The following is a 27,222-nucleotide window of genomic DNA, read 5'->3' as shown; positions in this document are numbered from 1 at the left end:
GCAAAAAGAGGATATTGGATTGGAAAAAAATGTTTTATTTCTTCTAATTTGCCATCTATTAACAAAGTAACACATAACTGGTGGTTTAATATTACTAAAATGTGTTTAATAGTTCTAAAATTAGACGGATTTCGTGGAGGGGAGAGAGGGGCAGGGGACTTTTTGCATGGCAACGCTATCTCAAATTGCTCGTATGTCGGGCCACTCATATGTCGAGGTACCACTGTATTCTCACCCTCTTGCTACTGTGACAGTGAAATTTCCCGAATACGGGATGAATAAAGTAATCTAATCTAAATCCCAAAACTATTCTAGCATGACTACCAAAAAAAAGACATACAAATGCAAAATAATGGCCATTAAAATCTAAAAAATCCCATCTTCGAATGTCCTTAAAATGCTTTTTCACGGTTTGTTAGAGGACACTCGGCGGCTGCGAGTCTCCCAATTATCTGAACAAATATGTGCTTCCAAAATATGACTTTTCATGGGTATGGACGCAGATGTTGATGACAGCCGGCGCCTTTGCGTTTTCAGCGCCAGAAAGTTGAAACAGTAAATACATCCACTTCCTATCTTTTTATCAAAATAGCCGCCTTGAAATTTAAGTTACCAGCATACATTTATCAGATTTGAAAACAGTTTAGCATTCTAAACTTGTCTTAGAACACCTCTAGAACAAAATAACCATGAGATTACCTGAATTAGGAATTACTGTAGAACACGGGCAAGCGTCAAAAAGTCCACAAACTGTTGACCCTCCACTTTTCTATCTTTTAGGACAGCTTCAGAGAACGTGTACACGCTCCTCCAACCTCCGAGGTCTTCTGCCAGGTTGGGTTCTCCCAGTGACGGACCGGATGCAAAGAATACTCTGGTTTTGAGTCCACCGCCGCCAATTCCAAGCATTTCTCATTCCGGCATGGGAGGAAACAAACACCCTTTTTACTCACCCACTGAGGTAGTCATAAACAAATAGTATGTACAGTGGTAGTTCTTTTGAATTCACGATATTAAGTTGTGGAGTTGTGTTTACGTGCGTGTGTGTTCGTATGTTTTGCTAAACATTTGCCTCTCTCGCCTCAGCCTTTCAACAACAATAGAAAATTTAAGACAAAATTAGAATTATGTTTAGTGTAAGGTTAGATTCAACTTATTTTTGAGTGTGTCTGCATCGTAATCCAAGTTCATTTAAATTTGTTTGTTCTGTTACAAGCGGGTTGCCGTGCAAAAAGTCTCTCTCCCCACCGCTGGGAAATCCGTCTAATTTTAGTACTATTAAACACATTTTAGTACTACTAAACCACTAGTTATTTGTTACTTTATTAATAGATGGCGAATTAGAACAAATAAAAAAAAAATTCCAATCCAATATCCTGTTTTGGGTGTTTTCTAGGGCGGTTATTTTACCCGGGAAAGGTGCCTAAAATGTGGGTGCATGTATTATTGATGATTTTGTGTAAAATTAGTCTTCCAAGGAGGTTCTGGGGTGCTGTTTACCCAGAAATAGTGCCCAAAACAGGGGGAAATTTCGTTTAAAAGAGTGGTTGCATTGGAACTGGGCTTGTTCGGTTATGGTTGGTATCTCAACCCGGGAATGGTGTCTGATATGTGGGTAAATGTATTATTGACTATTTGGTGTAAAATTAGTCTTCCAGGGAGGTTGTGGGGTGAAGTTTAGCCAGAATCTGTGTGCCATATATGGGCACTTTTATAACAACGAGTGCTTGTATTGGAACTCTTCCTGGTCGGTTCTGGTAGGTATTTTTACCCAGGAATTGTGTCTTATATGTGGGTAGATGTATAATTGAGGGTTGGAATGAATTATTTTTGTTTTAGTTCATTTCTATGGGTAACGTTCATTTGAGTTAGGAGTAAATCGACATACGAGCTCAGTCCCGGAACGTATTAAGCTCGTATCTCGAGGTACCACTGTATATCTAATATATAAAAGAGTATTAAATTTTTCCGTTTTAAACTTATGACTCATTTTTTTTCAGGACCCAGAACCCATAGAGCACCAGCGGCCCGATGTTGACAAGTACTGGGCAGACGACAAGCAGAGGACCAGCGAGGTGCTCCTAGCCGAGGACACGTGGTTGGACGGCAGGCCAGGCCGGCGCCACGTGGAGAGGCGGCGCTCGGACGAGAGGGCGGGAGAAGCTTGGCCCGCCGACAGACAAATGGACAGACAGTGGACCGCCGAAAGACACACGCAGTGGCAGATCGACAGGAAAATGGAGAGGCAGCGGTTGGCCGGTAGACAGATTGACCGCTCGTGGTCGGAAAGCAAGCAGACCGACTTGCAACTGGACTCCCAGTGGACGGACAGGAACGTGTGGAAGACAGATGGAAGACAAGTCCAGGTTCTTCATTTCGGGCAAAGGCCGTTGCCGCCTTACCCTTCGGACAGGACCCCATCGCCCAAACAGGAAGCGAGCGCCGAGGCTGAGCCGCAAGGGGAAAGACGTGTCAGTCCAGATGCTTGCGTGGAAGGGTGGAGGAGTGGTTACGCCGGACGAGGGGGCTCCTGCGGGACCAAACCCGAGCCTCCGCCGCAAAGTAGCAAACCGAACTTGTCCAAAATTAGGCAAAGGCATCGACTGGAAAGCTCGGAAACGCTTCCTGGTAAGAAATTGGAATTGGGAAGATTCAAGATGGTAAAATGTAAGCAAATGGCGATACACTTGATATCTGTATAGTATAGTGCAAGGGTGTCAGACTCGGGTTGGTTCGTGGGCCGCATTAACGTCAACTCAATTTCATGTGGGCCGGACCGTTTTAGATATAATATTTAGATATTTTTTTTATAAATGGATTAAAAGCCCTGAATATTCAGTTTTTTATAGATCTAAAACAATGTTTATTTGAGCTTTTTGAAATATATTTTTAGATTTTACAAAATGATTTTTGAACTAAAAACACAGAAGAAATTAATTAAAAAATTACAATTATTGATTTAAAAGGGGGAAAATCAGGAAATTTTATAAACATCTATACTCTTCATTTTAATTTGATCCTAAAACAGAAAGTCAGCACTCATGATTTACTTTCCCGGGCCACACAAAATGATGCGGCGGGCCAGATTTGGCCCCCGGGCCGCCATTTTGACACATGTGGTATAGTGGAAGCTTATGAACAAAGAAAAGGGGCAAATTTGGGGAATTTTAAGGCAATTTACGCACATAATAAATGAATATGCTGACAAAAGCAGGCTCAGACATAATTTTGGAATATAATCCTCTGAGTGAAAGTTTCCAAGGTGGGTGTTTATTCATCACTAAACTAGAAAGCCAGGGATTGGTCACTTTTTTTTGCCAAACTATCATCAACAAATCGTTTTCAAACATCCTTTCACGCGATCAGTTTTCCGCCAATTTCACCCTTTCATAGCATGGTAGAAAATACGAAATCCAACAATTGTCTCCGCAGAGGAAGATGGCGAAGGCGAGAAATCGGACAAGAAAGACCGCGAGAAAAGAAGAGATCTGGAGTGTCAACCTCCGCCAATCCCCGAAAAGGTGCGAGCCAATACTAACTCCAAATATTTTCATGTTTTAAATCCACTTCCTTTTCACAGCCCAGGGCGACATCGTACGTGAGTTTCCTGAAAGATCCGCCCCCAGAGAGGAGCCTGCCCCCTCCGCCTATGGCCCCGCCCTTCAACAGGCACGGACTGCCAGATAGAGCCGCCAGTCAAGGTCAGTGAAAATGAAATAACAGAGTAACACGCTTTTGACAGAATTTGGGCATCGGGCTTGTTGTTGTTATTTTTGTTCAAGATTTTCAAAGTGCAAAGAGACAAGTGGTGACAGTCACAATAACAGAGGAGTCGATGTTGTTGTCTTTAAAAATAGATTGTTTCCTGCAGTTGTTGACAGAGGCACAGGTGAAAATGACTCTGTCAGGAAACGAAAAAAATAAGTGTGATGAACACGCCCTCGTGGCCTCTTTTTCGTGGCCAATGCTTGAAATAGTCATTAAACGTCGATGTCATAAATGAATGGTATCCAACTCGAGGCTTGGGGGACAGATCTGGCCCACCATGTCATTTTGTGTGTCTCACAAAAAAAATGTGGGTGCTTTAATGTTCTGTTTCTCTAGAATAACATTTAAATACAATTTCTGTAGTCCTTAATTAATTATTGAGGATTTTTAGAATCAGAGTAATCTTTTTTTTCTGTAAAAAAATGCTTTTTGTACTCTTAACAAATTTAATGAAGATATTTTTTAATTATTTTACTTCTTTTAATTTAATTTGAACACATTGACATTTGGGAATTGAATTGTTTTCCCCTTTTTTGTGAAAAAAATAAAAGAATGTATCTTTTTTCCCCTTTTTATTTAGGTTAGGTTAGAACTTTATTTCATCCCGTATTCGGGAAATTTCTTGGTTGCAGTAGCAAGACAAACATAAGACACACAAGACATTGTAGACCTAGTTAAAAAAATTGGAGCCACACACAGGAAGTCCTTAAGTTTCCGCAGTTTTTTTAAATATACAAAAGTTTAAAAATATCTATCATATTTAAAAAAGTAAATAACATTTAAAAAAATGAAAAAAAAAATATTTCCTATACAAAATGAGTCTATATCAATGTCTTAAAATATTTGTTGTTTGTTTGATAATCCGACTCATCGAATCATCGTGGCAGCAACAAAGATAAATTGATCTTTTTGAGCATTCGCCATGAAGATCACGTGGGACGACCAACGAATCTGACCTTCAAAATATCAATAACCTTCTCCAAACTGCCATCCCTCCCTCAGGTGATGAAGGATGGAGGCCTCACGCCCCCATAAAGCCCCAGAGGAACCGAAAAGCCATGTCTTGCGACGCAGGTATCACCCGCCCAATCATCTAGTCCAAGAGTCTTTTTGTCAACGTACGTGCTGGTCTTTTTTGTATTTTGCTGACGTTGCTCCATGTCCTCGTTCAACTCAGGCACGGACAGGGACAGCCCCAATAGCGTTGAGAGGCTCCCAAATCGCAAACCCCCTGAGAAAAAGCCTAGGCTGCCCCAAAACAGAAATAAGTCACTGGATTTGTCTGGTACATGTCTGCTTTTCATATCTGTATTTGTGTGTGTCGTCTTAGTGTGATGTTTGTCTCTTTTATGAAATAACAGTTTTCATAATTCATTTAACCACAACTGAATCAATTTAAGTCATTTGCTGCCATTGATGGCGATAGATGTCCAATCCTCTAGGGCACATGTGTCAAAGTGGCGGCCCGGGGGCCAAATCTGGCCCGGGAAAGTAAATCATGAGTGCCGACTTTCTGTTTTAGGATGAAGAGTATAGATGTATATTAAATTTCCTGATTTTTCCCCCTTTTAAATCAATAATTGTAATTTTTTAATCCATTTTTTTCCTGTGTTTTTAGTTCAAAAATCATTTTGTAAAATCTAAAAATATATTTTTAAAAAAGCGAAAATAAACATTGTTTTAGATCTATAGAAAAACTGAATATTCAGGGCTTTTAATCCAGTTCTTTTAATCCATTTATTTTAAAAAATCTGAATATTATATCTAAAATGTTCCGGCCCACATGAAATCAAGTTGACGTTAACGCGGCTCGCGAACCAACCCGAGTCTGACACCCCTGCTCTAGGGGATGGATTCCTTTGCCATCAATAGAAGTTAATGTTTATGTATGCATACCTGTCAACCCCAGTTGCTCCAATTATTAATGTTTGCAAGTGCTAATAAATTATACAAATGCAACGCGGCACATTTACTCACATAGGGCGCACTTAAAAGTCTAAAATTTTCTCCAAAGTGGACGGGGCGCCCAATCAGTCGGTGCGCCTTTTGTATGCACTAAATTCAAGATTCTGTAGATGTCGCTGTATGGCGCAGAGAGCTTGACTGTCTAGGTACATTGCTTGCTGACGCGCTATATTTATATAGTGAAGGGGGAATATGCATATCATGCTTAAAGCATGACGATATTAGCAATCGACGATGACGTTTTGCGTCCGCTTCCAGTGATCGAGACGATCCGAATTACAGCCGAAACAGGTAAAACGAGATTGGTTTTACAAAAAAACTACTTAAAAAATACCGTACAAAAGTTGTTATATGGTGTACACCATTTGAAATGATCGTATAAAAGACGGTAAAAACGTACAAGTTGACAAAAACGTACTTAAAAAATATCCCGTACCAAAGTTGTTATACGGCGTACACCATTTGAAATGATCGTATAAAAGACCGGAAAAACGTATAAGTTGACAAAAAAACTTACTTAAAAAAAATCCTGTACAAAAGTTGTTATACGCCATACACAATTTGAAATGATCGTTTAAAAGATGGGAAAATGTATAAGTTGACAAAAAACGTACTTAAAAAAAATCCCGTACAAAAGTTGTCATACGGCCTACACAATTTGAAATAATCGTATAAAAGACGGGGAAAATTGTACAAGTTGACAAAAAATTTACTTAAAAAATCCTGTACAAAAGATGTTATACGGCATACACCATTTGAAATGATTGTATAAAAGAAGGCAAAAACGTATAAATTGACAAAAAAACTTAGTTAAAAAATCCTGTACAAAAGTTGTTATACGGCGTACACCATTTGAAATGACCGTATAAAAGACGGGAAAAATGTATAAATTGACAGGTATGTGTATGAAGTTAATGAATCCTCATCTTTCCGTGCCATTGATGGCGCTACACGTCCAATCCATTTTGTGTGGGAGGGGCCAATGAACGTTCAATGAATTCAGTTTTGAGAGTGAACGATCGCTGTTAGCCCTCCTGATTAAAATTGATTGGACATCAATGAGTTCAAAGAGTGCCGATTGGTGAAAGTAGATCGATTCCATTTGACGTATTTGCATGTATAAACTTATATTATCATTTTTTTCTTTGTCTTGGCAGACTGTTTCAACACAGCACCCGGTCACAGCGAGCTGGTGTGACGATGTCCCAATAGGGCGAATAACCCGCACATATGCGGCAATCTTTCAACATTGCTCCCTTGCACCTTTTATCTTCAGCCTCTATCTCACTTGTGGCTTGTCAAATGTTTTTTTTTTTTAATTTTTTTTTTTTAAGTCATGTTATTAGAATGTGATTTCTACACCCGGACTGCCGGCTGACACAACCGACTGCCTTGGACGTGACTCGCTTCTTGGGGATTTATATCGGAAAGGTGATATTATATTTTATAGAGAGAGATATCAATATTGTGTATGGGCACCCTTGTTAAATTGCTCTGTAAGAGTGAATGTATGAATAAAAATGTAATGGATAAACTGTTTTTGCACTTTGCTTTAGGATTGGACTTCATTTCTTTTGCATGAGTTGCATCAGGAATTTGAGGTCTCATTTTTCAATAGTAATAGAAGCATTATTTCACCTAGAAAAAATATATTTTGCTAGTTAGACATGTCAGACTTGTTGAATATTTTTTCTCATAAATATTTGTCTTATTTATAAACACGAATTCATCAAATGTTGTTTAAAACCTTAATAAGATAAATCTTTATTTATGAAATGAGACGCAATCTGTGTACTTACTTTATCCAATACAGCACAACTACAAAGAAAGAAGATTTCTGCCTTAGGAGCCAAATTCCAAGCATTGACCTTTAACTCTTTCTCTTCTCATCATGTCACCTACCCTGCAAATTTGTTGCTATCTGGAGAAAACCCACGCAGGCCCAGGGAGAACATGCACACTCCACACAGGAAGGTCACAACCCACCAGGGATCGAGCCCACAATCTCAGAACCGTGAGTCCGACGTTCCACTCGTACACCGCGCCATCCGTTGAAATGAAGCAAAATTGGGGCTTAACTCTTACATTCTTATTTCATTGTCAAAACTGGTTTTATGCCATAGAAAGTCTCATAAAAAGTCGACATGCATGAAACAGCAAGTTGACAAGGCCATAACACAATAAGGTCATGATGTCATTGACGCCATGCCGTCATGATGTCATTGATGCCATGCCGTCATGATGTCATTGACGCCATGGCGCCATGATGTCATTGACGCCATGGCGCCATGATGTCATTGACGCCATGGCGTCATGATGTCATTGACGTCATGATGTCATTGACGCCATGGCGTCATGATGTCATTGACGCCATGGCGTCATGATGTCATTGACGCCATGGCGTCATGATGTCATTGACGCCATGGCGTCATGATGTCATTGACGCCATGGCTTCAATGACGTCATGGCGCCATGGCATTATATTACAGTCATTGATTTCAAAATAGAGAAACAAACAGATAAAACGCTAAACTAAATTTATTTTGACAGCTATGAATGAAATTTAATAAATAAAATAAACCGTATCTTGCATAAAATGTGGAAAAACCTTTGTCTGCGTGCAGGCAACACCCTTTCAGGATGCGCAATCCAGCAGACGATCCTTTCAATTCATAAATTATCTCAGAAATACCACGTGTGATGATTTTTCTTAAGATTTTCCCTTCAAAGTAAAACATTTGTACTCCCTATTAAAACCCTGAATATGGAGGTGAAAATTGTGAATCAGGGGGCGTCTTATACGAGAGAAATTCTAAAATTCAACGATTTTAAGGCAATTTGAAGGGCACGGCTTATATGTAAGAAAATAGGGTACTTCCTTTTTACCCATGACTCGACTACTTAGAAGTGCAAATTGCCCTATTATCTGTCATTAGCCAACAAACGTTAACAACAAAGAGGCACTAAATGTCCATTTTGCCTCTCTAATGACTCAAGTTGCGCGGCGCTTTGATTTTCGCCATCACAGGCGGATGCTATTAATACGGCTCGGAAATAATGTCAATCCCCTTTTATGCGTTGGCATGGTGACGGCATTTCCCGCCACAAACAGGGGAATATGGAACAGCAGGGGGCGACTAATCGCTACAAATAGACAGAGGCAGGCCTTGAACACACACTCACACACACACACACACACACACACACAAGTGCAACCACCCAGGTTGTCATTAGCAACCAACCGTTGCCCTGACCTTCTTTTCATTTGTGCTATAATGAGTCAGAAACAACCCACAGACACTCAAACTCAGTCTAAGGTCAAAGTTGTAGTAGAGTTGACTTATGTCCAATTTATTTATTTAATTGATGTTTTCTATAGTCATGTCGAGCCATTGTTAAGGTTTGAAAAGTGGATTTTTACACCTTGGTTAGGGTTTAAACCAGGATTCGGGTTTCAAATAAGGGTTTTCAAAATTGGGCTTTTTAGATTGAGGAGGCGTCCCTTTTGTGACCCAGACCCAGTGATGGGATGCAGACTTCTCTAAATGTGTTTGCCCATCACGTCTGCAAAAGGTCACGAGTGGTCTGCTCGGCCTGGTCGCCATGGGAACCGTCTCTCTAATATGGTTGGCGCGGAGTCCCCTGGACGCCGTGAGAGCCGTGATCTCATTATGGGAGAAACAGCATGCTTCTTTAAGTCATTCGCAGCCATTGACGGCGATCGACGTCCAATCTATTTGAATGGGCGCCGATCGAACAATCGCAAAGGCGGTGAGAAAGTTTAGGGTGAAGAATCCTGTCAATCAGAAGAGTCAAAAAATGGGGCCATGAGCCTTGAATTTGACTCCAATCTGCACACCCCTATTCAAATTCATTCATTTTCCTTACCGCTTATCCTCACAGGGCTCACAGGGGGTGCTTGGTAGCCACCCAATGGTAACCCCTGCTCAAAATCCCGACTCAAAAAAGTCTACACACCCTTGTTCAGATTCCTGACCCAAAAAAAGTCTACACACCCTTGTTCAGATTCCCGACTCAAAAAAGTCTACAGACCCTTGTTCAAATTCCCGAGCCAGAAAGTCTACACCCCCCAAAATGTCTACATACCCCTCAAAAAGTCTATATACCCCTCAAAAAGTCTATATACCCCTCAAAAAGTCTACACCCCCCCAAAAAAGTCTACACACACCCCAAAAAGTCTACACCCCCCAAAAAGTCTGCACCCCCCAAAAAAGTCTACACACCCCAAAATGTCTACACCCCAAAATGTCTACACTCCCCAAAATGTCTACCCCCCCAAAAAAGTCTACACACACACCCCAAAATGTCAACACCCCAAAATGTCTACACCCCCCAAAAAGGACAACCATGCACACTCGCACCCATGCCTAGGGGCAATTTCGAGTGTCCAATCAGCCTACCATGCATGTTTTTGGAATGAGGGGAGGAAACCGGAGTACCCGGAGAAAACCCACTCAGGCCTGGGGTCAACATGCAAACTCCACACAGGTGGACATGACCTGGATTCGAACCCAGGACCCCAGAGCCGTGCGGCCGACGTGCTAACCACTCGCTCCAGTGACCCACCCAAACTGGGGAAAACCTGCGCAAGGCAGAAGTGGGGGCTGACGCTGGAAAAAAGAAGGGGTGTGGATGAATGAAGAGATTTAGTGTCATCTCTCAGTCTGGGAGTATCGACCACCTTAATCCCTCCTCATCCCTTCCTTCCTCCTCCTTCCTCCTCCTCCTCCTCCTCTTCCTCCTCCTATCCTGTCTACCACCAGACCCTGATTTTCCACCTCTCTTCATCCGTTTGTGTTTTTTTCTCTCCATACCTTCAGATTAAGATAATACTTCACGTTTGTTTGTACAAGACGCCGATCTCGATCGCCGCGGTATCGAGTCGCCGTCGGCGACGTCGATTCCCCCTTTACTTTCTTATTGATTGACCCGCGGGGGGTGCCGCATCACACTTATGAATCGATCGGACGGCGCTAGGCGAGAAGGCATTGATCCAAGGAGTTTGAAGGCGCGAAGCGGGCGAGGCTTATGTCTTCACTGCAGACGGTTTATGAAGACGGCGTTGCTATCTGTTAATCTGACACCCGTTTCAAGGGGGGACAATCAACGCTAATCCCATGACTAGCCTGATAATACCACTCACAATAAGAACACACGTGTGGACGACTCACCACGCGCGCATAAACAATCAACAAGTTTGCCGCGGATTTCTTACGGCTTGGAAAATTGGGCAAAACACAGGAAAATGGCAACAACAACAACAAAAACGGACTGATTCGGTATTCAAATAGAATTGGAATTTGATGTGTACAGTAAGAGAAAAGTGGAATGACATTTATTTGGCATTCATTTCTTAAAATGGAGACAATTCCTCGCTTCCTAAAAAAAATTGTGGATTTTTTAAAAATTATTTTAAGTTTGCAAGTGCGAAACGATAAGAAACTTTTGATTAAAAAACAAAATAATATGGTAGGCATTCCTAAAACGATACCAAGGTTGCAATTTCCCCAAAAAGACAAACTTAAAATTTCCATTTTTTTTCTTAAATGTTTTGAATACATTCATATAAAACAGGGGTCTCAAATCTGTGGCCCCTGGGCCAATTTGACGTGTGGGACAATATTTGACAACCAAATTTTCCTATCTTACTAACTACCACAGCACATACTCCTTGTGATAATTATCAAATATATGTCCACTGTCCAAGAAAAGTTTCAAAATAAAATGAACTAGTGCAGTTCCACCAAAATACACAATTGGCCTTATTTTTAGTCAAGTTGTTTTTTGTGTACTTTCCTTAATAGAAGACATAATAATGTATTTTTCTAAAAATAATGAGTTTGCATTCCCCCAAAAAGACAATATAATTGATGGTGTACTTTCCATAAAATTAGTAATAAAAAGAATACAAAGGTGCTGAGATTTGTTACAAAAAGAAATATGATTTTTTTTAAAGAAAGTTTCCTAAAAGGTTTAGTGCTCCCAAAAAATAACATTTTTCATTTCTAGTGTCCTCAAAATAAGTGTGTTTTGTTGCAAATTCCTAAAAAGAAAATAACATATTGAGATATCAATTTTACACAATGTAGGTCATTTTTGTTTAAAAAAAATCAGTTTTAAAAAAATATTAGTGATGATGCAATTTCCTGAAAAAGTACTCAAAAATAATAATAGGAAAAACAAAAAAATGAAAACATGCTATTTGCAATTATAACTTTTTTTTCCTAATTTTTCAAAAAGCAACAAAGTTTCATCTCCTTCAAAAAAAAACATTTTTGGGGATTTGTATGCTTGTTTTCTAGAAATTCAAACCAAAATTATGCAGTAAATTTACTTAGTTATGGTCGTAAATTTGAAAAATTAAAGGACAAACTTTGAATTTGAATCACTTTCTTAAAAAAAAGAGGCATTAAGTTAGCAATTTTCCCTCAAAAAAGGACCCTTTTCACTTTTTACTCATAAAACAAAATCTATTAATGGCAATCTTGCTTTAAAAAATCGACTAATTTGAATAAACTGAAAATGAAAACAGCAATATTTCATTAATAAAACTACATGGCTAGGTTGCAATTCGCCGAAAAATAAACCCAAACTTTGATTCTGCAGATCCCTAAAAAGAAAAGCTATTATTATTATTTAAAAAAATAAGACATTTTATTGCAACACTTTTTTAAACCCCCATTTTTTTATTTATAAATAGCGCAGTTTGCAAGTATTTCACATTTTGGACGTCCCGCTCGCCATGTGAGAAGCTAACGTTAGCCAGTATGCTAATTTCCGAAACCTAACGATTTTTTTTTCTTTTTAAACTAAAATCCAATGCCAAATGACGTATTGAATTTTTTTGGGCGCGCTCGCGGGTGCATATGTGTGTAGAGAGTGAAGGACTGCTCCCGCGGGGCACTCGGGTGGGAGGCGAGGTGAGACGTGTAAGCTTGATGCTCGCAGTGGCGTTAGCGCGGATTAGGTCATGTATCTGTGGGATCAGGCTGCGTTAGTGGAGACCCTGCGGCCCCCTGACGCCTTGCCGCTTCACCCCGAGCGTCACCGCCATCGCGTCTGTCAATCACTTCCTTCCCCACGCGCGAAGAAACAGCTTGAGATTCGCTCGGCTGCTGTTTTGCGACCGAGTTCGAACTTTATCCACGCAGAGGATAAAGACTGGAGGTTATCAAAGCAAGGTGGAAAGGTCAGCTTGTCTTTGGCAGGAGGTGTTTTTTTTTAGGGGTCGTTAATGTGCAGAATGAAGCTTCTTGCACATGTTCTCATTAGTTTACCTCATTCAAGGCGCCAGGGGATGTGCTGTGGTAGTTAGTAAAAGAGGGAAATGGCTATTGACAGGAATAGACGTCCAATTCAGGGTCAGGAAGCGATCGAGTTCAGCTTGAGATTTATGAAAAGATCAATAAATATAATTCCCAGTGCAAAATCCACACACACCGCACTCATTTTGAAAATATGTTTTTACAGTTTTCCCTCGATTATCGCGACTTCATTATCGCGAATTCACGTCTTCACGATTTTTTCTGCTATTCATTTTTTTCATTTTTATTTTATTTTTAAAGTTCATACAAATGTGAAAATCCACGCTGAAACTGTCTTCCGCTTGCTACTAGGACTCAGCACTGAAGAAAAAAAAGGTAGTTATAATAGGGTTGACCATACTTTTTTTTTATCGGTGTATACTCACATAAATAAATAATCAATAAATCATAGCGTTAAATCATAAATAACCAATAAATAATAGCAATAACACAGAATTAAATAATCAATAATCCAAAAAGTGATAAATAATGCAGTACAATACAATAGTCAACAACATAAGTAGGGAAAAGCACAAATGACAACAAACAAACACATGAACAGATAAATAATCAATAAATAATAACATTAACTCATAAATAACCAATAAATAATAGCAATAACACAGAATTAAATAATCAATAATCACATAAGTGATAAATAATGCAGTACAATACAGTAGTCAACAACATAAATAAGTAGGGAAGTGCACAAATAACAACAAACAAACAAATGAACAGATAAATAACCAATCAATAATAACATTAACTCAAATAACCAATAAATAATAGCAATAACTAAGAATTCAATAATCAATAATCAAATAAGTGATAAATAATACATAAGTAGACAACATAAATAAGTAGGGAAGTGCACAAATAACAAACAAATGAACAGATAAATAATCAATATTAATAATGATAATAAATGATCAATAAATAAATAAGTAAAGTACTTTGACACACATGGTCTACATTAACCGTGATATTCGAGGGATTACTGTAGCAGTCAACATAGATATAATATTTAAATCTCATTATACTTGTATAATGACAATAAAAGCATTCAATTCAATTTGACGAGTCAAGGAGGAACAGGTGAGTAACATGAGAGGCGGAGTTTAATTAGCTGAGGGCAGATGACAACAGGTGAATCATTAGTCACACAGAAGGAAAAATAAACAAAAATATTCAAACAAACACCAAAAAAGCCCACATTTAAGCGGAAGAACGGAAAATATACCAATGAATGGAAAAAAATGCAGTTATATGACTATCTTTTTAGTGTGTATCGTCTAGTGTGTGCTGTTTAACAAAGGAAAGTGACAAGATTTCAAGATGGCTCCCTGGATTTTTCATCCCCGGAGAAAAAATGTATCGGGGTCAACGTGCGAGCCGTCGCGGGACGGATGACGCCGGGTCGGCGGACTATGAGGTAAGTTCCTGTGTGCGCCTCCCTCTTTTTGTCCCCATCCCTCGCCGGAGGCCGTGTTGGTTTTGCCGCTAAGCTTTCCTCCGGAAACACAAACGTTGGTCAGATAAAGAGGTTAAAACGCCGAACAAGAGGGCGAGGAGCTCAAAGAAGGGGGTGCCGGGTGCAGGACGTTGGACATTTGGCGAAAAAAATGGTCCTTTGCCAAACATAAGGGCCGTCCCGTCCCGTCCGTTTTTTTTTGTTTTTTTTTGCCCCGTCAGCCGTTTATTTATGGTGCCAATCAGATTTGTTGAAAAAACATCATTAACTGCTTAAAGAGACGGCGCTCGCACACCCGCACACACGCAGGCAGGCAGGCAGGCAGGCAGACTCGGGATTAACAAGTTTAGCTTTTAAGGAGTGGCCAGAAATGCTTGTTGTGCATTTCTCGACTTAGATGGCTGCTGAAGAAACAGAATTAATTGACAGATTTGGAGTCTGACAAAAAGAGGCAGGGCCGTGGGGGGTGTTGTTATGGGGGTCTCATTTCACATCACCAAAACAAAGTGCTTTGTGGAGATTCGACCAATCGGATGTATGGCGCCTCGCTACTGTTTTCGTGGCTATGATTACTTTTTAGTTATAAGTTCCCAATTTTATTATGTCATTTTTTATACTTTAAAGAAAGGAATTTGGTAATATAACTGGCCTTTTATATGTTGAAAATTGTAGGGTTCGTTTCATAAAATGACTGAGCATGACATGACTTTATTTTGAATTTATTGTGCTTTATATATATATATATATATTTTTTTTTAAATGTTTTTAAGACGGTATGAGTCACTGATTGATGTTAGTTATATTGTTGATTTTTTTAAATTGTATGTTAGGGTCGAGCTCAATTTGGAAATTATGACAATCAAGTCTCATTATTAATCAGTTATTTTCAAATTACAAAATTAAAAGTCATAATAAAAATCACAAAATTAACCGTTAATTACACTAATTCTTACAAGCTACAGCCAAATGAGTGTAAATACCATTCCACTTTTTAGTGAGTTTGTGCATATCTGTCTATGTAATGTGTTTTTCATTTTGTTTACATATGTATATATTTTTATGTGTTTGTAAGTACCTGTGCCATATGACAGGTAAAAAAAACAGACAAAAACCCCATAGAGAGTGTAAATATCCGCCCACTTTTTTGTGAGATTGTGCATAGGTATCTATTTAATGTTTTTCATTTTGTTTACATATTTATATCATTTTGTATGTCTTTGTAGGTCTACCTTTGCCATCTGACAGGTACAAAAAACAGACAAAAAACCCATAAAGAGACATGCCAGTTGTCCATGAGTGTATAATATATGTCCATTTTTTTGGTGAGTATGTTTATATCTATGTAATGTGTTTCTAATTTTGTTTACATATATTTATATATTTTTGTGTGTCTGTGTAGGTCTACCTGTGCCATCTGACAGGTAAAAAAAAAACTGACAAAAACCCATAGAGACAAGCCAGTGTCCATGAGTGTAAATATCTGTCCATTTTTGGTGAGTATGTTTATATCTGTCTATGTAATGTGTTTTTCCATTTTATTTACATATTTAAATATTTTTGTGTCTTTGTAAGTCTACCTGTGCCATCTGACAGGTAAAGAAAACTGACAAAAAACACATAGAGAGACAAGCCGGTGTCCGTGAGTGTAAATATCTGTCCATTTTTTGGTGAGCATATGTATATCTATCTATTTAATGTGTTTTTCAGTTTGTTTACATATTTATATATTTTTGTGTCTTTGTAAGTCTACCTGTGCCATCTGACAGGTAAAAAACTGACAAAAAAAAACATAGAGAGACAAGCCAGTGTCCGTGAGTGTAAATATCTGACCATTTTTTGTGAGTATGTTTATATCTGTCAATTTAATGTGTTTTTACATTTTATTTACATATTTATATATTTCTGTGTGTCTTTGTAAGTCTATCTGTGCCATCTGACAGGTAAAAAAAACTGACAAAAAAAACAGAGAGAGAAATGCCGGTCAGTGTCCGTTAGTGTGAATACCAGTCCACTTTTTTGTGAGTAAATGTCTATCTATTTAATGTGTTTTTCAGTTTGTTTACATAGTTATATATTTTTTTGTCTTTGTAAGTCTACCTGTGCCATCTGACAGGTAAAAAAAAAAGACAAAAAACCCATGCCAGTGTCCATGAGTCTAAATATCCGTCCACTTTTTTGTGAGTATATGTATATCTATCTATATAATGTGTTTTTCATTATATGTACATGTTTATATCTTTTTGTGTGTCTTTGTAAATCTACCTGTGCCATCTGACAGGTAAAAAAAAACTGACAAAAAAACCATAGAGAGTTATGCCGGTGTCCGTGAGTCTAAATATCCGTCCACTTTTTTGTGAGTATATGTATATCTATCTATGTAATGTGTTTTTCATTTTGTTTACATATTTATATCTTTTTGTGTGTCTTTTGTAGGTCTACCTGTGCCATCTGACAGTTAAAATAAACTGACAAAAAAAAAACATAGAGAGACAAGCTGGTGTCCGTGAGTGTAAATATATGTCCCCTTTTTTTGTGAGTATATGTCTACCTATCTATTTAATGTGTTTTTCAGTTTGTTTCTATGTGTTTGTAAGTCCACCTGTGCCATCTGACAGTTAAAAAAAAAACAGACAAAAAAGCCATGGAAAGACAGGCCGTCACAGGGAGTGAGAAAAACAGAGTGGGAGGGGGGGTGCACTGGTATGGCTGTGGAGGGGGGGGGGGGGAGCACATGCCGGCGAACCATGTGAGGGGACGCGGTGGCCGGGTGGGGGTGCGAGGGGATGTGGGATTGTTGCAAACAGGGATTTGTATCGGCGGGGAAAGAAAGGAAGGGGGCAGCGGCACCGAGTGACAGAGCGCTATAGACACTCACACACACTCACACACACTTAGTGTCCTCCTGTCAGTCACGCAGTTGGTGCGTCCATTCTTTATGTGTGTGCGTGCGTGTGTGTGTGCCGTCATGTCGACGCCAGCTCACCGTTCATCTCTATGACTGACGGTAAGTTCATCTCATACTTTTTTTTTTTTCACCCATTTTTTTTCATCAGAGGAGTGTGTGTGGATGGATAGTGTGTGTGTGTGTGGATGTGTGTGAGGATGGGGGCCTCCGAGGACCGCCGTGGCTCATTTGCTGTCTTTGCAACAGTGGGGGGCCGAGCTAATGAGGTGGACTGCAGAGACGCAAGTCAAAGGTGGATTTTTAATTTATTTTGGTGGTGTAATTAGACATTCATTTTGATGATATTTGAGATATGCGAAGGGTTGGCATGGCGGAGCGCCCAAAAATGTGAAAGGGATCTGATGGGGAGTGGGATGGATAATCACCCCAAAATGTGGGATGCCATACTTTAGGTATACTTTTTGTAAGAAATTTTAAATATGTTTTATGATTTCATACAAAAAAGGTAGTGTATATATAATAGGTATATATGTATCTGTAAAACAAGGTGGCACAAGTCGTGAGTGGATTACAAAAATGAGCTGAACTAAAAAAAATCAGGGTTTCAATTAAGTTTGTTTATTTAAAAAATGTTTTTGGTGAAGAAGATTTAAATTAAATACTAAATTTGGGCTGTGGTTTATGGGAGGAAAAAGTCTATTTAAAAATCTAGTATGGGTTATCATACAAAAGTGTACTGTTTTAAAATATATACATTCGTATTATTGTGGGTTAATTTTGTTCCCATGATGCAACTTGAACAGTTGAAAATGTTATTAAAAAATAATAATAATTTGGGACAGGAGGATAATAATAATATAATTGGTCAACTATATGCGATGAAAAAAAAATCACTTTTTTGATTATTATTATTATTATAAAGAAGACAATGAATGACAAAAATCTTGAAATTGTTGGTCATTAAATTAAAAAAAATTAAAGGTAAAAAAAAATAGTTGCCCAAATTTTGCAATTTTCACACTCCTATAGCATAACATTGGAGCGTTATCGTCAATATATAATGATTACAAAAATGTTACATACAGTAGAGCTCATTTTTAAAAGAGTGGTTGGCTAGCCGTGTGCTTGCGTTGCCATTGAAAGTGTTCCGTGTGGATTCAGAGGCTGACTTTAATTGGATTTGGCGGTGAGAGACTTGTGAATCTTTGTGTCAAAAATGATTAAGCCTGTTGAGTTTTCGCCATCTGCAACGCGTCCAATAATGTGTTTGATCAATAATCATATCACTACATCTATAAATTGCGAATTTGAATTGTAAGAAGTCAAAAATTTGATTTAAGAGTTTGTTGTGGATTAGTACAGTTTTCAATGGCTGAAAACACTGAGACATAAGGCTATTTTTAAATTATTTTACTGCAATCTATGAGACAAATGGAACTAAAATGATCAATTTGTCATGTTTTTCAACTGAATTTAATGGGAGAAATGACATTTTATTTGTTATTTGTGGCAGGTGGATTGGTGGATTGATCGAGTGGAACCTGAAAGCGAATTTTTCATTCTTTGACTTACTTGACGGACATAAGGAATCCCCCCTGACCCCCTTGGAAAAAGAGGAAACTCCTCAGTTGAGCCAACTTGCGGCCGCCGTCTATGAGCCGCCCCGAAGCTTTCCGGTGGAATTCCCAGCGTTGCTGACAGACGGCAAAGATCATGTCCTCGCCCTCCCTCCCTTTGAACTCCCTCCCCCCGAGCCCCTTGGCCATGGAGTACCTCAACGACTTTGACCTCCTCAAGTTCGAGGTAAAACCCGACACGCCGCCTCACTCCGTTCAGTGCGGGTACCCCAAGTCGGTGGGCTCCCCGTACACCGGCCACCCTCCGCCGGATTCCAGCTTAAGCTCCAGCCCTTACGACTCGCTGCCGCCCTCGCCGACCCCGAGCGACGCCCACCCGCCGCCGTCGGGCTCGTCCTCGCTCTCGTCCTCGTCGTCCTCCATCTCCTTCCCGCTCTCCGGGTTCGGGTCCGGCGTCGGAACCGTCGCATCGCAGGGGAATGTGGACGGCAGTCACCCTCAAGGCCCCGGACCGGCCTCCTTGGAGGATCTGATCTGGTTCGCCGCCCTGCAGCAGCAGTTTGGTGGAGAGGTCCCGGGGCCCGCCGGCCTCCTAGGCGCCCTGGGGGACAGAGAGAGGGCACCGGTTAATGGCTTTATGGGCTGTGAGGACGCCGTGGAGGCTTTGTTGAACTCGGCCGCCGCAGCCGTCAGCTCCCAGGTAACCAATCTAATTCATGATAGTAAACGGATGGGTAGATGGATGGGTAGATGGATGGGTAGATGGATGGGTAGATGGATGGGTAGATGGATGGGTAGATGGATGGGTAGGTGGATGGGTAGATGGATGGGTAGATGGATGGGTAGATGGACGGGCAGATGGATGGGCTGATGGATGGGCTGATGGATGGATAGAAGGACGGGTAGATGGGCGGATGGACTTGGATGGGTGGGTGGGTGTATATGTTGCTGTTTGTTAGGTAGGGAGTGGACGGGTGGATGGGCAGATGGATGGGTAGAAGGACTGGTACATGAGTGGGTAGATGGGTGGATGGACTTGGATGGATGGGTGGGTGGGTGGATATGTTGCTGGTTGTTAGGTTGTTAGAAGGAGTAGACCGGTGGATCTGCAGGTGGGTGGGATTTTTTCATAGATGGGTGGTACGGATGGATTGGCTGACAGGGGAGTGGGTGGTTGGATGTTTCGGTTGTAGGACGGCTTGCCTGGTGGACGGATGGAGGGATGGACCAGTGGGTTGGTGGGTGTTTGGATTATTGGACGGATGGAGGGGTGGACGGATGGAAAGGTGGATGGGTGGATGTATGGTCGAGTGGATGGGTGGATGTATGGATGGATGGATGGTGGATGTATGGTGGAGTGGATGGGTGGATGGATGGGTGGATGTATGGTCGAGTGGATGGGTGGATGTATGGATGGATGGATGGTGGATGTATGGTGGAGTGGATGGGTGGATAGATGGGTGGTCGGATGCATAAGCCAGTGGGTGGATGTGTGGATGGATGGATGGATGGATGGGTGGGTGGATGGGTGGGTGGATGGGTGGATGGGTGGATGGATGGTCGGATGCATGAGCCTTTGGGTGGATGTGTGGATGGATGGATTGTCGGATGCATGAGCCAATGGGTGGATGGGTGGATGTATGGTCGAGTGGATGGGTGGATGGATGGTCGGATGCATGAGCCAGTGGGTGGATGTATGGATGGATGGATGGTCGGATGCATGAGCCAATGGGTGGATGGGTGGATGGGTGGATGTATGGTTGAGTGGATGGGTGGATGGATGGTCGGATGCATGAGCCAGTGGGTGGATGGGTGGATGTGTGGATGGATGGATGGAATAGGATGGACGGACTGTTGTATGGATGGTCAAATGATAGATGGAAGTATTGAAGGATGGCTGACTGGACAATTGAATAGGAAATGGATGGATGGTGAGATTGGTCAAAGGATGACAGATGGACGGTTTGATAGATGAATGAGCGATACATAATGAGATTTAATGATGGGTTCATAGGAAAATGGCATCTGTTATCTGTGATTTTTATGATGACGCGCAATTTAGTCAAGTCAAGCTTGCAAATTGCACGTTTCCTATCCTAAGGAACATTGAGTACCCATGGCTGTCCCGCTTTAGTTTCCAGGCCTCTCTCAGAGCTCCGGCGGCACCTTGGGAGACTCGGGGAGCGACAGCGGCGCCGACACGTCCTGCCCCAAGGGCGGCGACGCCTGCCACCGACCGCTCATTTTCCTGTCCAACTCGTCGCATCCCAACGCCGCGTCCTCGGCGGGGTCGGCCCCCTACTCGCAGCCCCTCAGCCCTCAGAGCCGCCTCATCCCCCACCAGCATCACCACCACCAGCACCAGCATCACCTTCATCACGCCATGCACGGCGCACATCACCATCATCATCACCCACAAGTCGGTCAGGTGAGCCTGACTCTCGTATTACATCACTTTAGACACAATTTGGATATTTTGAACGTATACTAGGGCTGGGTGTTTTTTTAAGATCAAAATTGTCAATAGCCTTTTTGTTTTAGGTCAATCTCGGTGATCAGCCATAATGTATTTAAAACGTATCTGCACACATTTGGATTAATACTTATTTTAAACTATAAGGGGCACAACTGCTTAAATGCTAATTAACATCAGAAAATACCATTTACACGCTCACAAAAAATAGCATCAGTAGAATTTTCTTAATAGTAACTAAACACACGTAAAAGGAAAATAACACTGCATTGGAATCCAAAACATGTGATTTTTGAACAAATGCTAATCAACATCAGAAAACCCCATTTACATGCTAACAAAATTAGCATCAATAGAATAGTTTAGCTCTCATAATATTTACTCACTTCATCTCATCTCATCTCATTTTCCGAACCGTTTTATCCTCACTAGGGGCACGGGGACATGCTGAATTGGTGGCCAGCCAATCGCAGGGCCCAAAGAGACAAACAACCATTCACGCTCACACGCATACCTAGGGGCAATTTAGAGTGTCCAATCAGCCTACCATGGATGTCTTTGGAATGTGGGAGGAAACCGGAGTACCCGGTGAAAACCCACGCAGGCACTTTTGTGGTGTAAATTTCAACTGCGCTGTTGATATTCAAAGAGCAGCATTTCACAACTTGTTGGATCTCTTTGAACTCTATTTGGAACGCAGTTCAAGCTTATATTAATATCTGCTATTATTGCCTGCTGTAATCCCGATCACTGTCAACCACACTTACGTCAGATTACATGACAGATTACGGAACGAGTCCCAAGGAAATGTCCATGTCCACCCAAGACAGCAAACGAAAAACTAAAAAAATAATCTGATATCTTTTCAGCTCTTCTTATGTTTGTTTTTTTCATGTATTTTTGCAGTGCGGCGGTAACGACCGCTTCTCTGACGAGCAACTTGTCAGCCTGTCGGTGCGCGAGCTCAACCGCCATCTACGTGGCGTCAGCAAGGACGAAGTGGTGCGCCTGAAGCAGAAGCGCCGCACCCTGAAGAACCGCGGTTACGCCCAGTCATGCCGATACAAGCGCTTACAGCACCGCCATGCTCTGGAATCGGAGAAACACGTGCTCACGCAACAGGTCAGGGCTGGTTTTTGCTATGGGTAATGTGGGCGATCGCCTAGGGTTCAGTCTTTTTGGGGGCGCACGAAAGCCCTCACCCACATTTTTTCCCCAATTATATGACCAGTTGTTTTTGACTAAGGGGCAAAATGGGCAATACATTTTTTCCTTACTGTAAAAAAATGTTATGATGATGTAGTTGATGATTGGATATCACAAAAGGCCAGAAAAGTATAATTTTAGGTTCTGACCGATCATCCAGAATATACAATTTAATGCCCAGTGAAAATATAAACATCTAATACACGTGTCAAAGTGGCGGCCTGGGGGCCAAATCTGGCCCGCCGCATCATTTTGTGTGGCCCGGGAAAGTAAATCATGAGTGCTGACTTTCTGTTTTAGGATCAAATTAAAATGAAGAGTATAGATGTATATTACATTTCCTGATTTTCCCCCTTTTAAATCAATAATTGTCAATTTTTAATCCATTTTTTCTTTGTTTTTAGTTCAAAAATCATTTTGTAAAATCGAAAAATATATTTAAAAAACCTAAAATAAACCTTGTTTTAGATCTATAAAAAACTGAATATTCAGGGCTTTTAATCCAGTTCTTATAATCCATTTATTTAAAAAAAATATCTAAATATGATATCTAAAATGGTCCAGTCCACGTGAAATCAAGTTGATGTTAAAGTGGCCCGCGAACCAACCCGAGTTTGACACCCCTTTTCTAATACATCTGCTACGGTATAAGCAATGATTACTATTTTTTTTTTAATTTTATGGTTTTTGTGGTTCTTGGTTAGTGCATTTTAGATTGGTGTTTATATGTTTGCAAATGGTGGCCTGGTGGAAGAGTGATTAGTGCATTGGAATCACAGTTCTGGGGGCGAGGGTTCAATCCCAGGTCGGTCTACACACTGGAGTTTGCATGTTCTCCCTACGCTTGTGTGTTTTTTGGGGTACTCCGGTTTCATCCCACATGCCAAAAACATGCATGCTAGGCTAATTGTATCCTAAATTGCCGCTAGCTATGAATCATTGTCCTTTGAATCCTTGAGGCCTACGATTCGCTAGCCACCAATTCAGGGTGTCCCCCACCTAGTGCTCAAAGTCAGCTGGGATAGGCTCTAGCACCCCCCTATGACCCTTGTGAGGACATGAAAGAAGACCTGAGTTTGTATTGAAGCATCTATGTGATAAAAAAATAGAGTAGATTATTATTTTTACGTTAGGGGTGGAGTTTGGGTGGGGGGGTTTCTGCCCCTGGCGCAAAGTTAGCTAGGGCCGCCTCTGCAACAGGTGTAAAATGGGTTCAGAAAAAGATGAATAAATGAGATAGAGTTTCAATTTTTCTTTTCCCTCTTCAGCTGGAGCAGCTCCAGTGCGATCTGACTCGAGTGTTACGGGAGCGAGACGCCTACAAGGCCCGCTACGAGAAGCTGCTCAGCGCCAACCACGCAGAAGCCTCGGCGGGCTGCGGCGGCAACGGCGCCAGCACGCCTTCGCCGCCCCCCGAGTTCTTCCTTTGAGGTGACCCCCAGAGCCAACGTGGCGCAAACGTGGACGTTTGTGACTTTTCTTTAGTTGGTTTTTGCTGCTTGGACTCATTTTGATTACACTGTGAATGATAGTTGCACTTGAATAGCAGTGCAAATGTGGACAGGGAAAAAAGTACACTATGTGGACAAAAGTCTTGGGACACAATCAGTTTAGCCATCTTTTTTTGTTATAAATCAATGTTATGATATCGACATAATATTCCGAAGAAATTAACTTTTTTTTTTCTTCAAGTCAAAAATATTTATAGCTTTACATCATTAAAAGAGATCCCAAACTGGTTTACAGGCAAGGACCTATCAACATTAGAATGCATGTTTTTGTGGTGTGGGAAGAAACCAGAGTACCCGGAGAAAACCCACACAACATGCAAACTCCACACAGTGAGGGCTGACCTGGGATCGAACCCTCAACCCCATAACTGTGAGCCCGACCCGCTAACCACTCAAGCATTGGACCGCCTTTAAGAAAATAATGAACAATAATTCAGATAATAGAAATATAAATTGATATATGATAAAAGGCATTTTTTCCTTTTTCAAATATTTAAGCATCTTCTGGAAAGTTTGACTTTTTTAATTATCACATTTGCATTTTCTTTTAAATTTATTTAAAAATCATCCAATATGTTTATTTTGCTAAAACAACAATACAATACCATTTGACCACTTTTCTAAAATGTCATTTTTTAATTTTAACCATGTATATATCAAAAATAATTCTCAGAATATTCCAAATTCAACCAGAATATTAATGTTTCTCTCCTTAAATTACAGTGTAATTCTAGTCACATTTAAGAAAAAAAAATGCAATCATTTAAAATGGCATCTTTTTTTTCAATTTTTATTTTCTTCAATTTTTTTTTCAATTTTAATTTTCTTAAATATTTTTCAATTTTAATTTCTTCTTTTTTTCAATTTTAATTTTCTTCAAAAAAAATTCAATTTTAATTTTCTTCAATTTTTTTCAATTTTAATTTTCTTCAATTTTTTTTTCAATTTTAATTTTCTTCCAAAAAAAATATATTTTAATTTTCTTCAATTTTTTTTATCCTGACCCAATACTTTTGTCCTTCTAGTGAATTTGAAAATGACTTACTATGGCTTTATCACTGCTGAGCATTTAATCTATGCAATGTTTTGTATAGATAGGCCTGCAATAGTCTCAAAGAGAGGCTCTGAGGCTTAAACTGTAGTTATTTTTTTATATAGATAGTATATATATATATATATATACATATATATTCTAGATATATATATATATATCTAGAAGGTGTCTAAGAGGCTGCTAAAGAAATACGAGTAGTGCAGTGGTACTGGCATGCAGTTCATTTTTCACAGTTGCCTACCAAAGAGTTCCAGCTCTTTTTGTCGGATTGACGAATGTACAACGGGAATCTTCCCAAAAAGCACCTTTTTATTTTGTTTTTTGGGAAAATATCATTATTTTGCTGTTTTGCGTCGAGTTCAGACATACAAACAAGTTCCATCTTGACAGGTGTGCTAATCTCATACAGGACAGCAAATTGACCCCGTTCGGCTTTTTTTTTGTTTTTTTTTTGCGCAATTTTTATTGTTGGGTATTCCAATCAAAATGGCGATTTTTTTTTTTGTCCAATTTCAGGCTTGGACGCGAGAGACTGACAAAAATCGACTCCCAAAAATCGACTCCCAAAAATCGACTCCCAAAAATCGACTCCCAAAAATCGACTCCCATAAACCGACTCCCAAATATCGACTCCCAAATATCGACTCCCAAATATCGACTCCCAAAAATCGACTCCCAAATTTGTGTACATTAACAAAGGTAATGTCGGGAGAATTTTTTTGAAACGCAACCAAAAAATAGCCGCTTCCAATACAAATGGCTGACTTCCTGTTTATGTTAGGACTTTCAGACTTTTTTGTGTGCACTGTTATAGACAAATTTACCCAAATTATGTCAAAATTTACCTCCTGGTGGATTTTTTTTCCACTGTCCAATTTTTCCAGGGGGCGCTCCTGAGTGAGTTTTGGTGGGATATATTCGGTAAACCTAAAATATGTTTTTATACAGCAGCATAAATGGACATACCAAATTTGGTCCATTTTCAGACATGTTAACTCCCCAAAATGGCATTAATTTGCCCCCAAAAATGGATTCACACGGCAACAGAAGGGTACCAGCAAATGCTTTTTTTACTATAATTTTTTTTGTCAGATTTTGACGTCTCTCGTCCAAAAAGTATTTTATTGGGCCCAAATAATAACAATAATAACGATGCAGGGATAGCAATGCATAAAACAATCGATTCATGGAGACATGAAAACATTGACAAGGTGAGTGCTTTAGAGCTATTTATTGTGTTTGAGTGTAGGATAAATAAGTTGCTGTTTTATTTATTTCCTTATTTATTCCGTATTTATTGATTGTTTCATTTTGTGCTGATTCTAATCACTCAGTTGATCTCATTAGTGTGTATTTGACTTTCTTACTCTTGGTTTTGCCCATCCACGAGACAAATGACGACGGCCATTGTGAATTCTGTAGTGTGCTTTCACATCAAATAAACTAGACATATAATTAACATTATATAGTCTGACCTGTAGATATTTTAGTTTATTATAGTATTATTAAGTGGACTGCTTTTAAAAAGTTGGCCCTTAAGGCCTTTGACCCTATTGTTGGTCATTTAAAAAAATATATCTGTATTAGGAATTCTTATCATGCAATGTTAATGTATATTTTTAATTAGGAATGAGTACAAAATTCATGAAAATGGCATTAACAATTGCATTAACCTAATTACTAGTCGTTTTTTAAGTGTTTAACTCTGCATGCCATTGATGGTAATAGAACTACATAGAGTGCATTTCATTTAGGAAGTGTGTTCATGTTTCATTGCCATTGACGGCGCTAGATGTCCAATCCATTTGGACTGGGAGTGGCAAATAAACGTTTATTTGCTCCTTTCAGTCAAAGCCATTAAGTTAAATGAAGTGCCCTTTCAAGGGTTTGAAAAACAATCATAATTTGTGCATGAAAAGCTTAAGAGTAACCAGAAAAAAATGCCAAAATAGTAGTTTTAATCATAA

At 39.9% G+C, this 27,222-nt stretch overlaps 2 protein-coding genes across 8 annotated transcripts in view; both read left to right on the top strand.

Annotated features, from left to right (window-relative positions):
* The window catches only part of LOC144079108 (capping protein, Arp2/3 and myosin-I linker protein 3-like), a 45,399-nt gene extending 29,550 nt beyond the window's left edge, over positions 1–15,849 (top strand). For 2 of the 5 annotated variants that reach the window (XM_077607662.1, XM_077607661.1), the window contains exons 34-40: positions 781–961; positions 2,001–2,628; positions 3,433–3,521; positions 3,581–3,701; positions 4,771–4,842; positions 4,946–5,053; positions 6,891–7,278. In XM_077607662.1, the coding sequence (XP_077463788.1) occupies positions 781–961; positions 2,001–2,628; positions 3,433–3,521; positions 3,581–3,701; positions 4,771–4,842; positions 4,946–5,053; positions 6,891–6,931 (1,240 nt within the window). In that variant the 3' untranslated portion in view covers positions 6,932–7,278. Of the gene's footprint in view, positions 1–780; positions 962–2,000; positions 2,629–3,432; positions 3,522–3,580; positions 3,702–4,770; positions 4,843–4,945; positions 5,054–6,890; positions 7,279–7,673; positions 7,748–14,340; positions 15,201–15,752 lie in introns of those variants that run through there. The other 3 variants (XR_013301419.1, XR_013301420.1, XM_077607664.1) reach the window with 3 other exon arrangements.
* Positions 15,850–16,532: 683 nt separating this feature from the next.
* Positions 16,533–26,735, top strand: nrl (neural retina leucine zipper). 3 transcript variants are annotated; one of them, XM_077608156.1, is made up of 6 exons: positions 17,333–17,533; positions 17,681–17,726; positions 18,948–19,711; positions 21,146–21,439; positions 22,391–22,606; positions 23,959–26,735. In XM_077608156.1, the coding sequence occupies exons 3-6, from the start codon at positions 19,148–19,150 to the stop codon at positions 24,118–24,120; spliced, it is 1,236 nt and encodes a 411-aa protein (XP_077464282.1). In that variant the 5' UTR covers positions 17,333–17,533; positions 17,681–17,726; positions 18,948–19,147; the 3' UTR covers positions 24,121–26,735. The 3 variants fall into 3 exon arrangements, with proteins under 3 accessions (XP_077464283.1, XP_077464282.1, XP_077464280.1); XM_077608157.1 differs by lacking the exons at positions 17,333–17,533; positions 17,681–17,726 and adding an exon at positions 16,533–17,061; XM_077608154.1 differs by lacking the exon at positions 17,681–17,726.
* Positions 26,736–27,222: the final 487 nt, after the last annotated feature.

This window comes from Stigmatopora argus, chromosome 8 (assembly GCF_051989625.1).
Source record: "Stigmatopora argus isolate UIUO_Sarg chromosome 8, RoL_Sarg_1.0, whole genome shotgun sequence".
Classification (NCBI taxonomy): Eukaryota; Metazoa; Chordata; class Actinopteri; order Syngnathiformes; family Syngnathidae; genus Stigmatopora; species Stigmatopora argus.
The sequence above is the reverse complement of the archived record's forward strand: the minus strand, read 5'-3'. Positions and strand labels throughout refer to the sequence as shown.

Coding starts and splice junctions, on each gene's coding strand:
- nrl (XM_077608157.1), top strand. CDS start 19,148: ATGTCCTCGCCCTCCCTCCCTTTGAACTCCCTCCCCCCGAGCCCCTTG. Junction 19,712..21,145: donor CCGCAGCCGTCAGCTCCCAG/GTAACCAATCTA, acceptor GTCCCGCTTTAG/TTTCCAGGCCTCTCTCAGAG. Junction 22,607..23,958: donor AACACGTGCTCACGCAACAG/GTCAGGGCTGGT, acceptor TTCCCTCTTCAG/CTGGAGCAGCTCCAGTGCGA.